Genomic DNA, 17947 nt, shown 5'->3' on the forward strand with positions numbered 1-17947 from the left:
TTGCAAACTACAAACTTACATCAAATGGAGCATGTTCGTTGAAATCTAAAAGCGGAGGTTAGTGTCGGAAATGTGGAAATTGTCAACAGATGCCAGGTATCATAGAAAATGTCTGCCGTCGTTATTTCGACATGGTAATTCCGACTTTAAGGATTGAATTTTAAACATCCCGATTACAATTGTAACATTTATTCAGTTAGCGAAGAACTTGACTTGGAATAAAAAATTTAATCGAGGTCGTTTTCAACTTTGAATGATAGCAGATTAACAGCTGTCATTTACTTATAAAAATGCATATATTTATGCATACAATAATACATGTATTTATTCTTTAGATTGACGTGTGAACTCAAACATTATCAATTTTGTTTAGTCGATTATTTGAGTAACAGAAAAGGCATAAACCAGCGTTAATTATATTCAGAGCACTGTGTACATTCATTTGTATATGTAAACCAAACCGGAATAGATGGTGTGACGTCAAAATAATTCATTTTTTTGGTTTTTAATACAAAAGAGTTCTACATCATGTCAGCCTCCAGTAAATACGATTTCTCCAACTTCAAACGTTCATTAAAGCTTAATTACGTATTTTATTTTCAAAACAGCATGACCACATGTGATAATTTACACCACTTTATTAAAAGAAATAAAATATGTTTTTGACTTTCCTTCCCCTTTAATATGTTTGAACGATTAAGAAGAAATTAATGTATTCACACAATTAAAGATTTTCATCATTTATGTATCTGTTATATTAGTTCAATCAGATATATCTAAACAAATGGGGCATTTCTAGTGATCAAGCACCTTCAACCTCTCTTCATACAATAGTTTTCCAGTGGAAAAGAATGTTTTTTGCTACTCCTAGCGCCAAGAGGCTCCAATGTCATTTGTTAGGCTTTGTTACTTTGAAAGCAAATACTAGCTTCAGTGGAACATGTTCAAATATCTTAATTTTTTATTTTTTTTACTGTGAATAAATATTTTAACACGGATTACAAGATAAACAGACGGATACCTTTTCGAAAACTTAACTTTTCATTTGCTGCCATTTACTACGATATTTGTAAAATTTATCACCAGAAGAACTGTATGAAAGCTTCAACAAGCCTGAGATGTTTATTATCTCTAGCATCCACTTTTCTAAACTGTAACAGTTCTATTGTAAATGTTGCAAAAAAAAAATATTTGCTTAAGTTTTAGAATGTGATAATTTAATTCTTAAAATACCTGTATTTAATATGCAGCATGTTCCACTAACTTTTCATTTTAAATTATACTATATCGAATGAATAGGCCATGTCAAATAGAAACTGATGAATAATAAAAATAGGAGAAAAATGGAAATTGACTTGAATACAATTAAAGAAAATAAACAGCGCTATTTAAACGGATTATTTACTTTTGTGTGCATGTCATGTTTCAAAGTTCGTGTTTTTGATATTATCGTTCATGTACATGTCACGTTTCAGAGTTTGTGTTTATGATATTAATTTTGTATACATCCAATGTAACAGTTGCATACTACATGTACATGACATGTTTCAGAGTTCATGTTTATGATATTAATTTTGTATACATCCAATGTAACAGTTGCATACTTCATGTACATGACATGTTTCAGAGTTTGTGTTTTTGATATTACCGTTCATGTACATGACATGTTTCAGAGTTCATGTTTATGATATTACTTTTGTGTACATGACATGTTTCAGAGTTCATACTTATGATATTACTTTTATGTACATGTCATGTTTTAAGGTCGTATGGGATATCTGACAATATTAATGTGGATTAAAGTACATTATAATTAAAATTCTTTCATTGGTTTAGAATTTTCAAATGTAACAATATTTTACATTAATTTTTAAAAATATTTGGAGAGGTAAAAATCGAACACCCCAGCGGGATTCAAACTCATGACTAGCAGATTCGTAGTAAACTCTCTAAAACACCGTGTTACGGTAGGTGACACAATAAGGAAAGAAACTACTTATATAATTACACTTGTTTGTTTTTAATTTCGATAAACAATACGTCACAGCATGGAAGTGTCCCATACCACCTTAAAGTTCATGTTTATGATTTTACTTCTGTGTATATGTTATGTTTCAGAGTTCATATTTATGATGTAACTTTTGCTTCTGTGTCATATTTCAGAGTTCATGTTTATGACATTACTTTTGTGTACATGCCATGTTTCATAGTTCATGTGTATACATGTCATGTTTAAGAGTTCATGCTTATGATATAACTTTGTCTACACGTCATGTTTCATAGTTCATGTTCATGATATTACTTTCGTAAACATGTTATGTTACAAAGTTCACGTTAATGATGTTACTTTAATTGATATAGAAGAATATCTCCTTGGCGTAGCTTTAACCTTGTAACATTGGAATGCCTTGATCAGAATCCATTAAAAAGTCATCCAAGAAAAACTAATTAGCAATAACGAAACATCATATGTAAATTGATTCTTTATGATAACTGTGCAGTAACTATTGTTGAAATGGGGATTATATTTGCACATTGTACCTTCAGGCCACATGCAGTCAAAATCTTAAAATTCTTACGCAAGCTTAAATACAGAATTTGTTGGAAAATTGGAATAAGGAAAAAGAGGTTAGTTTTATTAATTAAACTAGACTTTTACCCGTGCGTGCACGGGTTGACTTTGCATATGATATCGGGCATTAACAAAATATATACATGGAAACACCGTATATTGTTGACGTTTGCATAACGAAACTTCAAGCCTACAATAATGCTATTAATTTCACTACACTCTGCTGAGTTGGAATAATTTAATCTAACTGTGTCTCGGGAAATGCCTTCATCGCATTCAAAATGCCTCCATCGTGGGATCCCACGGGTTTTCTATGGATAGAAAACCCGTGGGTTCCGACGATGAAATGCCTCCCATATAACCGTAATAGTAGCAGAAATTTAAAATTGCCGAATCGCTCCAAAACGATTTTGGAGAAAATTAAGTTGCATTGAATATAACAGTCAAATTGTTCACAAAAACCATTTTGAAGCTGTAAATACCTTTCTTCGAAAAGTTTAAATATATAATTGCAGAATCCAACATATTTCAACAACGTTTTTTATACATCTTATTGACATTCAAAACTCTCGCGATTTTTTCTGGTAAATGCACTGTCTTAGAGTTATCTCCCGTATTTTCTTTGATGAACATTAAAAAATTTTCAATGAAAATTAACACACATTTGTTTTATCGTTTCCAAGTTTATCCATGCATATATGATATTGTGGAAACATAAAATAGAGAGCCTCTAGTGATTAAGCGTGAATGTAATGCGCATGCGCAAGATTATAAAATCCAAATAATTCAGACGATTTCCGGAATTTTTTGAGGAATTTTCGTTGATTATTAATTAAAGAAGCCTGATTGAGAAAAAAAAAATTGGTAATCTTCAAGTACCAATGATGTTTAAAATATATAAAACAAAAGACAGCACTCTTCCGTTTTATCGGTATTAAAGCTAAAAAATTCGAGTCTATTATTTTAATATAGTAGTATAGATACAAAGTCTATCTATTAGAAGGAAAGACATAATCTTAAAGAGATTAAAGTAGGAATCACATCCATAAATAAAGTGAGTGTGAGAGGGAAAACAATGAAAAATTGTTAAAATTAAATTTTGTAATGAAGTAATATTTACAAATGTAAATCACATGCACGAAGCTATTTCATTGAGGACTTTATTATTCAAAATTGAGTCCTGGAATACAAACTGTTTATCAAATCTTACTTTTAGTAGGGGACCAATTAATCAGATGGCTACAAGTTCTAATTAAGTGGAACCAATGAGATGAGAAGAATTTAGGATTCCTAAAATTCCTAATTCCTCCGAACAAATAAATTATTCGTACGAACAAATAGTCATTTGTTAATTAATAACTTATTCATACGAACAAATAGCATATTCGTTCGAACAAATAGTAATTTGTCCGATAACTTATTCGTGGGAACAAATAGCTCATTCGTCCGAAAAAAAAAACTTTTTTGTCCGCACAAATATCTTATTCGTCCGAAAAGATCGTAATTCGTCCCTATACATGTAACTTATTCGGACGAACAAATAGCTATTTCGTCCGAACAAATAGTTAATTTGTCCGAACAAATAATAATTTGTCCAAACAAATAAGATTTCTTTATTTTTTTCATTTGGCCCTTCCAAGCCGCCGCCGTAAAATAATGGTTCATCAATGTCTATTTTTTTTTCTAAAAAAAAAAAACTATGCAGAAACTATGAAAGTAAAGAAGATAATTTTTTGTCATTCTATACAAAAATTTATTTTTAATCAAATGTTTATGTATTATATCATATAATACAGTAGAAAAATAAAAAGAAAAAAAATACAACTCATGTTGCTCCAAACCACTTTGATATGGTTTAATGGAATTGAGACCTGATGTTTCATAATATATCGTCTCAATAAGTATCACTGAATGATTAATCATTTGTTACAAAAACAATATGTATTTTTACAATCAAAATACAGCATAAGATAAAACTTATCACCGGTATATAAGTGAAGCACCATCAGCCAATTAACCACGTGACCCTGATGCATCCTGTCAGTGTATTCTGAACTTCTGCAACTGAGGAAAGGCGTGGTATTAAGTAGTGACGTCACAAATGCGAAACGGAGGTCGTTGGAGGGGCTGTGGGAGAACGCTTAGCACAGAGTCTTTTGTAGAGGGCCGAATTAAAGAGGAAAAATATGAGCGGATTGGCGGCACTGTTCAGTGAAGTTAAACTTTGAATAAAAACAGAGATGGCGATGTTACTCTGAGAATGCGGAACACGATCGTAAACGGTTAAAAGGTTGAAAGTCCAGTATGGAGTCCAACAGAACACAAAGACTGTAAAAAAAAAGTAATACATACGTACATGAAACTAAATCTTGGCATTTTACTCGCACGGGCATCGTTTCATATGGAACGTCTTAGGAACTTACTACTTCCTTTGAAATTACCCATTGCCCCTAATATGACAGTTTTAAAAAATGGCTCCTGGATTTGAAAAGAACTACATAAATACAATACCTAGAACAATGACAAACGTCATTTTGACGGTTTTGATTTTAGCTTTCGGTATGATTCCTCGGGAACTGGAGCCACTAGTCTTCTGCCAATGAACTCGCTTTTGTTGAGGCGGCTTAAGTGGCGTTCTTTCTTCAGAGAAACCATCTGCAAGAGATTCATAATTTGAAATGTACCCTCTATTTCTGTATAAGAGGAAATAAAGCCCAGATGTTTAACACGATAGCAATAAGCATATTACGGATACAAATCGTTTGTTTAGTGTGTTTAACTAATCTTCTCCAAAGCAATATCGATGTTAGGAATTTAGTTCATACACAATAGGGAACAGTCAAACCATTGACATGAGGTAGAGGAAGAACTGGTTTCCCCAAAACAGAGAGGTAAGAGTATCACTGCTATGCTAATAGGTATGAAATAATCATCTAATTATACTACTAGTTACTGAGTATGATTTTGTCAAGAGAACAAGAAAAAAATCGGTAGTTCTGAGTTACAATTTATCATGTTTTCAGGTAAAAGTGAGTCAAATGATGAACTGTTCCAACCATGCTCCTTCCGTGAATGTTTCTCAGTTCATTTTTAGCGCTAAACAGTTGAAAGTAAATAATACAGTTAAAAGAAAAAAAACTTGATCTGACCTTTGGTGACGACCGTGGAAAGTTCCATGCAAGAGTCCTCAGCCTTACTTCTCCGAGAGGACACTGTGAATGAGGACTTCCGCCAGACCACTGTTACTATGGTGATGTAACAGATGGCGATAATCAAGGTCGGGACAAACATCACTGCCAGCGATGTTAGTGTAATGTACACCTGTAACAATTAATCTGCTATTAACATTTAAAAAAAAAAAAAATTCGTTTTATCACAATGCAATAAATCTGCATATTAATTATCGGATTCGAAATTTCGTTAAGCAAACGTTAACCCGTTCTCGAATATCAAAACGTCCGGACAGCGTCAGCTATAAAGATGAACTTACTTCAATTGTTTAATTTGAAAAAAAAATCATTTTTATTGAAAGCACCGATCGACAGTTTTCAAAACATCATGTGTTTCCAACGAAAACGTGAAAGCCTTAAGGTAATCAGATATTCCACCGACTCTAGCCGCCTACTTTTAACCACTTAATTTGTACGTTGTATTACGTAAATGTATAGCCCTGACTTTTCATCTCAGAATTTAAAGGGTTCATACTTCTAAAATAATCATGATCTATATCAATGAAGATTGCATGTAAAGTATCAGGCATTCGGCGGGTTCTACTATTTGCGCACACACATTACGCTTCGCACTACTTTGTTAACTATGCAGTGACAGCTTTGTGTAAGTTAATTTCATATTTTGATGCATTTTTCTTGAGATCTTAACTTTTATACAGTGACATAATTATTCAATCATCTATTATATATATTCAATCATACTTAAATGCTTAAATTTTTTTAATTGGAAAGTACTCTAGCCTCGCCTACTATAAAAGTAAAGTAAAGCTACATGTGTATTCGGAAAACAACAAAACATTGCAAATTATGCTATTTAATGCCTGTTGTAGATTTGGCATAACATCAACTTATTTCATAATACTGACAGTTCATATCACATGCTGATCATTTCTTTCAAAGGAATTCTTTGTTTCTGTACTGTTTACCGATAACTTTACATTTACAGCGCCTTTGAACTTATGTGTGCATATGGCATGGAATCCCGATCCCGATTCATATAAACGCATGCTAGCCTGGTTTCCTGAGCTACCCATTACGTACAGGAACCAGGCTAGCTCATGCGCAGGCTGAATTTTCCCCATAGCATCCGGTTTAACCTCGCTTATATATTTTCTGCGTGGACCTCAGGGTCCACGCAATAAACACCTCTGTAACAAATCATCGTGCTGTTACGAGGGTACACAGTGAATTTAAGGTAGTACGAAACACCCCTGAAATTATTTATATGAAACATTTTCTCAAATACACAAAATAATGACTTAATTTACGTAAACATTAATTTCAATCCTTTATCTTGAATACAATTGTAAATCATACCCATTAATTACCCAACGCTGAAAATAATTGAGGTACAACATATTTTGATAATTTTTAAAACGTACATTTGTTGGTGTTCATCTGATTTTTGTGCAATTTAGCCTTATATCATTTAAAGACCTGAAATTTGGAAATAACCATCATCAGTGTTTAGGCTTTATGTCCAAGAAATTTCAAGGTCATATCAACAGGTCAAGGGTCAAATATGGTGACGTCATCTAGGATTTTTATCAATTTTTCACCTCTGTCAAATATGCTAAAACTTAAATTTATCTAAAAACAACTTTTGAATTTCCTTTTTTTTGAGAAATTTAAATAACAGGTTATGATAATCATATTATTAAATTTTATTCAAATTTGAATCATACCTTTTTTGTTTTTAGAGACCGTGAAGTGCTGCAATTTTCGTCTTAAAACAGAATTCACGAGCGCAAGTTTTACAGTATATTGCATCAGAAATTACCTTAAGTTACCAGTTAGAATTTATTTAAGTGTCTATAAATAACAAGAAGGCATGTATAAATAGCAACACAACCACTTGTAATATCTTGAAAAATAAGTTAATGGCATAGGAAAGTATAACATAGACTATTTCATTTTACACTCCACTGAAAGGAGATTCAAATGGTATGATTGAGGCGATGTGGGCAAAAATTGTGAGGTCGGATTTTTTTTATCTCCAAATTTTACATCTATAATAAAGAGTCCTCCACACACCCGAAAAAAGTTAAACCTAAAAGCCCATTCTTCTACATTGCGTAAAGATATGGATTTTTAGTAGTGTTCGACTTGAAAATGACCCCAAAAATCTCAATTTTTGGAGAAAAATCAACTTTTAGAATTTTACCGCTGTTCATGAAAATAAAAACCCCTGCAATATTCGAACTCGGGACCTGCGAGTTGGTAGACTGAAAAAAACACCCACTGCGCCTCAGAGATAGATAACAAATAATGGTAGCATAGACTGTTTCACAATGCGCTAAAATCACCATGTTGTGACGTCACGTGGTGTCGAGGATCCTTAAATTATGGGGAAAATTCAGCTTATGTGTTTTGTACTACTTTCAAACGCTTACATTTTGTTCTCGTTCTCTCTCTCTCTCTCTCTCTCTCTCTCTCTCTCTCTCTCTCTCTCTCTCTCTGAATGAATGCAACTGCGGGAATTTGCCGGGAAACAATGCACTCTCATATGGCAATTCACGTACATTTGCAATGCGCTTGTTATTAAATTTATGAAGTGAAAAAAAATCTTCAGGTTTTTAATGTTAAAATATCTAATTTTAAGGAGTGGGAATTGTAAATAACTTCTGAGATCAACGGTTAACTTTGTAAGCTACCTACGCGCCACATCCACGGTTCAGGCAGATACAGGTAACACTGTACTTTGGAGTGTTTTTCCTCTTCTTTATACATAAACATCGGCATTGAAAACAGGTATGCCAAACCCCACTGAATCCCAATCAGAAGGCGGACCCGAAATCCTGCTCAAATTAAAGAAAAATTAGTAAATGGTTATCAAGAGTTTATCTAAAATGTTTTGAGATCTTGCTAAAATGGACATACAGTTAAAAATATTCGGAGCTAATTAAAAAGATAAAACCGGGGATTCTTCATTCTGATAAAAACTTTATGGCAAATAAGATTTAAGGTGGATCTGACGGCTGATTCGGTTACCTAACCTCCTGAGTCTGTTCAACAAGAACATTAAATCAGTTCCTATGATCGGTAGATACTCAAACTTTCATTTATCCTTCTAGGAAACAAAAGGAAAATCCTCCTAAGTTTAAACTTTGTAAGGTCAATTGGTCTAGTTTTCATACTTTTAGCTATTGTCTGTAGAGGTCTAATTTAAAAAAAAAAACTTTTGTCATTTTTTGTAGGGGTTGAGTTTTCTAACCTTTTGCCATTGTCTGTAGTGGTTTAGTTTTCTAACCATTAACTATTTCTGTAAGGGTCTAGTTTTTAATCCTTTTTTCAAAGCCTGTAGGGTTCTAGTTTTCTCTAAAATTTTGCCCATTGTCTGTAGGGTTCTAGTTTTCTAAACTTTTGCCATTGTCTGCAGGGGTCAAGTTTTCTAACCTTTTGCCATTGGCTGTAAGGATCTAGTTTTTTTTCTCTTGAACTTTTGTCTTAGTCTGTAGGGACCTAGTTTTCGAATCTTTAGCCATTGTCTGTAGGAGTCTAGTTTTCTTACCTTTTGCCCATCGTATGTAGGGGTCTATTGTCTTACTTTTTGCCATTGTGTGTTGGGGTATAGTTTTCTAACCTATTGCCATCGTCTGCAGGGATCTTATTTTCTTACCCTTTACCATTGTGTGTTAGGGTATAGTTTTCTTACCTTTCTTACCATCGACTGCAGTAGTCTAGTTTTCTTACCTTTTGCCATTGTATGTAGAGGTCTATTTCTTTAAACTTTTACCATTGTGTGTAGGGGTCTAGTTTTCTAACCTTTTGCCATCGTCTGTAAGGGCCATTTTTAAAAACTTTTGTCATTATCTGTATGGGTCTAGTGTTCTAACCTTTTGTTATGTCTAAAGGGGTCGAGTTTTCTAATTTTTTCTATTGTCTGTAGGAGTCGAGTTTTTTTTAACCTTTTGCCTTTGTGTGTAGGAGTCTAGTTTTCTAACCTTTTGCCTTTGTGTGTAGGAGTCTAGTTTTCTTATCTTTTGCCTTTGTGTGTAGGGGTCTAGTTTTCTTACCTTTTGCCATTGTCTGTAGGGGTAATGTTTTCTTACCTTTTGTCATCGTCTGTAGGGTTATAGTTTTCTTACCTTTTGATATTGTATATAAGTGTCTAGTTTTCTTACCTTTTGCCATCGTCTGTAGAGGTCTTGCTACACTATCAAACCGGTCTATGGACATCGCTACCAGTGCGTAGGTCGAGCCGTACACGGCCACGCCACTGTAGAACTTGACCGCCTTACACAGCACGTCTCCGCCATACCAGTCCACAAGGAACTTCTCAAGCAAGTCAATGCCTACATTCAGGCCCACTAACAGGTCTACAAATCGAAGAAAATACCTCGGTATCAAATGTCCTATCTTTAATGATAGTTCTATGACAAATAACAAACACATGTGACAAAATAATTTAAAAAGGACGCCTTTCAACATGTACAAAAAAAATTCACGAAAAAACTATTTAATACAAGTTTCTAAATACGTGGATGATAAGGCAGTCTGCAGTGGTTACCAGCTATAGCGAGGTTTGCCATGAAAATATTCATTCTTGATCTGAGCTTTCTGGTCAGGAAGATGATGACGAGGACCGCGGTGTTACCGGATATTATACACAGGAAGAGGACGCACAGGAACACCCTCTGTTCTGTCTGTAATCAAAACAAACCCCTCAGTTCTAGATATCAGAATAAACACTATTTAGTTATTAGTCAGATTTTGATTTAATAATTTCCTGTCCTTTCTGTAAGACGTGTCATCGATTGTATTTTTATTATTGTTGAACATGCCATTCTTTAATTCAAATTATACTGTCGTTTATTTTCCAGACACGATAAAAGCGAGTAGTTTAGGATAAAAAAAAAGCATGTCCTCGTGGCTACCTTATATGTAGGCTGGTATATTTATCATACGACAGTTAGCTTATACTTTATTAAATCCAGTGAAAGAAAACAAACTCAATCAAAAGAGGCCTAATGTAATACATTTATAATTAAGGATTTTCTCCAAGGACCCACTCTATCAAACATTACATGAATCCTTATACATGTAAATAGCTTATTTGGTCTACAATGACGAGGCTTTCATTCTTCCCATTTTGTGGTGAGATTTTACTCGACAGCTGATGATAACCGTTTGATGGAGAAGTCCTTAAATGCGGCGAAATGAGATGTGATCAATTTGGACATCAATACGGATCAGCGGAAAAGACCAAATTAACGATTTTCCTCTCCGGCGCTTTATTAACAATAAACAAAGCAATGAAGTTAAACAGTCTATGCAAAGTTCAGTGAGGCCTGAATATTCCAATCCATTTATCACTTACATCTGAAAGTAAAATACAAAAACTCGTACATTCTATAAGGCGGTATGTGGCGCCTGTCGATATATGATTATGTGGAAATGTACATTATAATCAAAATATTTTCACCGTTTTAGACTTTTCAAATTTTACAATATTTGACCAAAAAAATGTTATAGTAATTGCTCAAATGGTAAAAATTATAATAGCCCCACTAAGATTGGAACTTATGACATGCAAATTCGTCGTTAATGAACTACCCGATTTGCGCTACCCTGTTTGTAAACAAAACATTCCTTGATTTATTGTTTATTTCGATAGGAATTACATTATACTATGGAGGTATCCCATACCAACTTAAGCGTATTCAGTTCATGTTTTCATTTGGTTATTTTCAAGGTTCCTGAATTTCTTTCGTCCACCTTCCAGTGTGCGTCTGGATTTTAAACATTTCGTCATATTCCTGAGTTGAAAGCTCGTGGTTTAAAAATTGATGTTAATCATTACGTCACTTCGTCATATCTTTTGAATTTAAAGCTCGGTGAACCAGTAAAAACTGAATTTCAAAATCGAAACTTGTCCAGCTTCTACAGATAAGTACGCCTCTAGTTGGCTTCCTGCACTGCGACTGAATCTGAGTCCGTTTGATAAATACGTATAGCTGTGTGACTTGTCTCATGCTTAACTAAGCATGGTCTTTACCTTATGATGATACGAATCAACAGCGTTTACAATAATTTTCAACAAATGTTGGATTTTTTTTTATAATTATTTGAACCAAAATTAATTGACTGACTACTTTACAGAAGACGCGCATATAACACTACTTCAGTCTGCATCTCGGATGATCCTCATCGATGTCAGAATGTTAAAAAAACCCTGTACTCTGTACTATAAAATCAATACCTCAAACCAATTCAGCCGGAAGCAGTAAAGATGTGAAAGTGATAAACGTATATAAACACTTCATAACTAAGAATGTTTAGTCATATATAAACACTTCATAACTAAGAATGTTTAGTCTCTATTTGAACAGAGGCTATGATATAAAATAAGTGTATTTTAAATTTAAGACATTTCCGGCCTAAATGAAAAACCTAACATGGCAGTGAGTTGCAACTTCTTGCTTGCTTGTTTTTTACGAGTCGTTTTTCTATAATTCTTATGACAGGTTGGGAGGGTGTGCTTTGGTCTGTTTTGATAGGGTGTGAGGGTGTGCTTTGGTCTGTTTATGATAGGGTGGGGGTGTGCTTTGGTCTGTATATGATAGGGTGTGAGGGGTGTGCTTTGGTCTGTATATGATAGGGTGGGAGGGGTGTGCTTTGGTCTGTTTATGATAGGGTGGGAGGGGTGTGTTTTGGTCTGTTTATGATAGGGTGGGGGTGTGCTTTGGTCTGTTTATGATAGGGTGGGAGGGGTGTGCTTTGGTCTGTATATGATAGGGTGGGGGTGTGCTTTGGTCTGTTTATGATAGGGTGGGGGTGTGCTTTGGTCTGTTTATGATAGGGTGGGAGGGGTGTGCTTTGGTCTGTTTATGATAGGGTGGGAGGGGTGTGCTTTGGTCTGTTTATGATAGAGTGGGGGTGTGCTTTGGTCTGTTTATGATAGGGTGGGAGGGGTGTGCTTTGGTCTGTTTATGATAGGGTGGGAGGGGTGTGCTTTGGTCTGTTTATGATAGAGTGGGGGTGTGCTTTGGTCTGTTTATGATAGGGTGGGAGGGGTGTGCTTTGGTCTGTTTATGATAGGGTGGGGGTGTGCTTTGGTCTGTTTATGATAGGGTGGGAGGGGTGTGCTTTGGTCTGTTTATGATAGGGTGGGGGTGTGCTTTGGTCTGTTTATGATAGGGTGGGAGGGGTGTGCTTTGGTCTGTATATGATAGGGTGTGAGGGGTGTGCTTTGGTCTGTTTATGATAGGGTAGGAGGAGTGTGCTTTGGTCTGTTTATGATAGGGTGGGAGGGGTGTGCTTTGGTCTGTTTATGATAGGGTGGGGGTGTGCTTTGGTCTGTTTATGATAGGGTAGGAGGGGTGTGCTTTGGTCTGTTTATGATAGGATGGGAGGGTGTGCTTTGGTCTGTTTATGATAGGATGGGAGGGTGAGCTTTGGTCTGTTCTTGTGATGAAACGGTTGAATTATCGGTTTAAAAACGTTTTTTAAAGGGGCATGGTCACGATTTTGGTCAAATTTTATTACAATGCTTTTGGAATGCATTTCTAATGATCAAATGAAATTTGGGTGCCAGTCGATGAGTTAGTTATGAGCAAGTTATAGGGTTTACAATTCTTCGTCATGTAAACAAGGCTCGTGCCCTGTTTTTGTTTACATAGGTTCAATATATTATTATTATTTTCCCTTCAACATTCAACAAGTAAAGAAAAGCTTTCTTTTTACATAGCGAAGAATTGTAAGCTCTGTAGCTCGCTTTTAACTCAACAAATGACACTCAAATTTTGGTTGTCTATTAAAAATGCCTTACTAAAACAATGTAAACATTAAAATCGAAAAAATAATTTTTGACCAAAATCGTGACCATGTCCCTTTAGGCACCTCAGTACATAAGGTTTATTAAGACACTACGTCATGACTATTTAATTAAATGTTTTGTAAAATTGTTTGTATCAATTTACTTGGTTGAATATCATTAAAGCTCAGTGGTTAAAGTATTAGGCTTTTACCTTTTACCATTGATCATGAGTTCAATTCAGATTGGAGCTTTTATTTATGTTTACTGAATTATTTGTTTGAAAGTCATCATTTTATATCCGACATTGCATAATGTTTCTCCTATATAAGTTAAATACTTCATAAATACTTCAGATTTACATTCTACTGGGTGCGTTCAGAGTACTGCCTTTGGTAGACGAAAGTTACCACTGGTATTTTTTTTTTACCATTGGTATGCCAGCGGTACCAATGTTTGCCGATAAAATTTACCATAGGTAGACATTTCTGCAGACGATCTAGAGCTCTGTTAGCGGTGGTAACTTTTTATGACGTCACAAAAGTGGCGGATATTGTGTATGCATTAAAGGCAATATGTTTATTTCACAGTTTTTTTTTTCCTTAAACCTTGTTGTAGCTAAACAATTCGTTTTAAGCACTGTAACATGCCAGAAGTACAGCTGAATAAAATATCTTTCCGTACATGTAGACATGTTGCAGGTGTTTAGGGACATTGGTTGGAATATGACTTCCATCTATTTAAAGCATCCTAAACATTTTGAAATTGAAATTTTTCTCAATTTTTTTGCTTCTGATGTAGGCTATCTATTTGGCCTTAATTTTTCAAGGAGGAGAATATAATCTGTAAAAAACTTCCTTTTCTAAAACCGGTCAGCCATATATCGAAAGCTCTCAAACGTAGTTTAAAAAAAAACAACAACAAACCAACAAAGCCTTTTCAACATTAGGGGTAGGGCCCTATAGATTGTTGTTGGTATTAACCATAGCATTTTCTTTCAAATGTGTCCCTGGACAAACGGCATTAAAGTCATCGGGTGTATATGAGAGTATAGTAACGCGCGTTATTCAATTTGTCTGCTCAACTGACGGCAGTTATTGACAAGGTGACGTCAAATATAAATCATTATGCACCACGCTATTTACAATAATCAAGTAATTTCCAACTATTTTGTATTGAACCACTTTTAACTTATATCAAAATAAAAGTGAAAATTGGGAGACCTTTGGATAAGGGACACATATCAATTGGTACTAGCCTACTAGGTACTGCCGAAAAAGCAAGTCCATGGAGGTATCATCGTGTCACAAGCAAGTGTAAAGCAATATTTTTCAGACATAATGGTAAACCATTTATGTAGCCTATGAACAAGAAAAAAAAATAGATCAGAGGGAATGTGAGATATATATGAAGAGAGGAATTATTAATTGCATATTTTATATGGATGGTTTTATCAGGTCTCGTTCATTAAGAATTAATTTGACATAACAGCTGTTTCAAAATGTTTTGTACTTCATGCTTTCAACTTGATTATATCTACATGGCATCAAAGGTTCGTAATTGTGAGTCCCTCATCTTTGGTACGTAGGTATATGGTATGCATTACGATATGACTGCTAAATGTCAAATGCATTAAGAGGGATTTGAAAAACAAGTCAAATACTCCGAAGACTGTTATCTATTAAAGTCGAATAGAAGCAAGCTAGCTCCACAATTCTTCTATAATCTCTGGGGCAGAGTCAAATTTACGCTAGCAGATTTTATGGGAAAAGAAAAAATACTCTTCTAAAGAAAAAAACCCAGCCATAACTTGTTAAACTAATATTAAAGCAGGCTAGTAAAAAGTCTTTGTAGATGTTACATTCTATGACTCCTTCCATACCCATGCAAGTCATGGTTTAACATGTTTATACTTGATTCGAAATCAATTCTAAAACCCTTGTACCAAAAATAAAAAATAAAAACATTTAGAAATTGTGTGGATCCCCAACGTACAATTTTGACCCGACCCCGGCCCAAACGTTAACACGAAACTTCTTCAAAAAAATTGATGGCTTTGCATGTTCAATTTGGATCAGGGCCAGGCATTGTCGCTTATTTGAGCAACTTCATATCTTGTATTTCAAAAGTTATTCAGCAATATAATAAATAAATGTTGGTGAAGTTGCCCATGGGCCAATTGTTGTGTAAGGAGACACGGCACAGGGAAAGTTATTAACGACTGTGGGAAAATCGGACTGAAATCTTTTCCGTAATGAATTGAGTGCATTCGGAGCTTTTGAGATGGATGATTAAAACTGGAGACAGCTGTGTTTTAAAGCAGTGGGAAATGGACGTCTGTTGCACGGTTGTTTAACTCCCTTGCAGCCTTTAAATTCATCTCGGTGTGTAGTATTTTGCTGCTTTAGTCGTTTTAAATCAATATATTTCGCACCGTTGGAAATAACATGCATATGTTACTTTTCCCTCCTGGATTCTGTTGCCTTATAAGGTTATCTTAATAATGGAATTTTTCTTACTTTTTGTGTTAAAAAATGACGGATCGATTGTTGCTATACTTTTTTGTTTTGTTTATCATCTGTTCCGTTTTACATCTTACCATTCGAAAAACAAAAGTAAAGAAATCGAATTCAATGAAAAGAAAGCTGATTTTTGTCACGTTTTTTACCTTCGCCCAAATATCGCATATATTTCCCAACAGTAAACATAGGTTTTTTTTTAATTTACCCACTTTAAACTGTTTTCATCTAAATGAGACTCTTTCTTTTTGACTTCGGTCATTCTATGTTTTATTGACCAGCAGGCATGTCCAAGAAACTTTCCTAAGATATGACCTTAGTGAGTTCTTATGACTGAGGAAACAAGTTAAGAACCTCATAAGATCAACGTACGACACATCTAAAGAAGCTCGACGATAACTTAGGAACATCTTAAGATGTAACTCGACGGTACCTTAGAAACATCTTAAGGTGTAACTCGACCGTAACTTAGGAAAATCTTTAAAAGGTGTAACTCAACGGTACCTTAAGAACATCTTAAGGTGTAACTCGACGGTACCTTAGGAACATCTTAAGGTGTAACTCGACGATAGCTTAGGAACATCTTAAGATGTAACTAGACGATAACTTAGGAACATCTTTAGGTGTAACTCGACGATAACTTAGGAGCATCTTAAGGTATAACTCGACGATAACTCGACGATAACTTAGGAGCATCTTAAGGTATAACTCGATGATAACTCGACGATAACTTAGGAACATCTTAAGGTGTAACTCGACGATAACTCGACGATAACTTAGGAACATCTTAAGGTGTAACTCGACGATACCTTAGGAACATCTTAAGGTGTAACTCGACGATAACTTAGGAACATCTTAAGGTGTAACTCGACGATAGCTTAGGAACATCTTTAGGTGTAACTCGACGGTACCTTAGGAACATCTTAAGGTGTAACTCGACGGTACCTTAGAAACATCTTAAGGTGTAACTCGACGGTACCTTAGAAACATCTTAAGGTATAACTCGACGATAACTTAGGAACATCTTAAGGTGTAACTCGACGATAACTTAAGAGCATCTTAAGGTGTAACTCGACGATAACTAAGGAGCATCTTAAGGTGTAACTCGACGATACTTAGGAACAACTTAAGGTGTAACTTGACGGTAACTTAGGAACATCTTAAGGTGTAACTCGACGGTACCTTAGGAACATTTTAGCTCGACGGTAACTTACAAAATATTAAGTTAAGATATCTTGATCTACAAAAATCATATTTATTTTTCATTCTAATTCATACCAATGAATTAGAAGACTTGTGCAGAGATAAATCATTTAACATAGACAATTATATATGAACTATAACACGATAGGCCTAATACAAGTAATTTTAATTTGACGTTTACAATTACAAAAATATACATTTACATATACATATACATCGAAATTGATTATGTTCACTTTGTATGTCTTACTGTTTATGTATATGTTCACATGTATAACCTATGAGATATTTGTCTCTTGGAATAAAGAACTAGGCTTAATACCGGTGATTTTAATTTGTATACAGTTTCAAAAATATACATTTAATTAGATAACCAATAACAATTTAGTTAAAACAAAATACCACAGGAATAAACAAGCAGCCATTTTTTTTTAATAGAAAATATGTACCAGGACCGCTTTTGGCTTACAAGCCAATAGTTATTTAAACCACAAATCTGCATTCTTTGAGTGTAACATTAGGTAATCTTGTCTCTCAAGTAATGCATAAGCACGCGCTTTTTCATAGAATTTAACGTTACAAACACAACCAATTTCACTTTAATCTGCAATGTATTGAATACATTTACAGGTAAAATAAAAAAAAAAATCAGTTGAAATCTTTCTCA

General features: G+C 34.5%; 1 protein-coding gene across 1 annotated transcript in view; it reads right to left on the minus strand.

Moving 5' to 3' along the window:
* Positions 1-4312: 4312 nt before the first annotated feature.
* LOC128191192 (cardioacceleratory peptide receptor-like) overlaps positions 4313-17947 on the minus strand; it is a 48713-nt gene continuing 35078 nt past the window's right edge. Inside the window, exons 2-7 of the mRNA XM_052863274.1 lie at positions 10313-10448; positions 9927-10121; positions 8461-8600; positions 5722-5893; positions 5084-5227; positions 4313-4900 (exon numbers count right to left, since the gene is read on the minus strand). Coding sequence (XP_052719234.1) covers positions 4668-4900; positions 5084-5227; positions 5722-5893; positions 8461-8600; positions 9927-10121; positions 10313-10448 — 1020 coding nt within the window. The 3' untranslated portion in view covers positions 4313-4667. The remainder of the gene's footprint in view (positions 4901-5083; positions 5228-5721; positions 5894-8460; positions 8601-9926; positions 10122-10312; positions 10449-17947) is intronic.

The sequence above is a fragment of the Crassostrea angulata genome, chromosome 7, assembly GCF_025612915.1.
Source record: "Crassostrea angulata isolate pt1a10 chromosome 7, ASM2561291v2, whole genome shotgun sequence".
NCBI classification, from domain to species: Eukaryota; Metazoa; Mollusca; class Bivalvia; order Ostreida; family Ostreidae; genus Magallana; species Magallana angulata.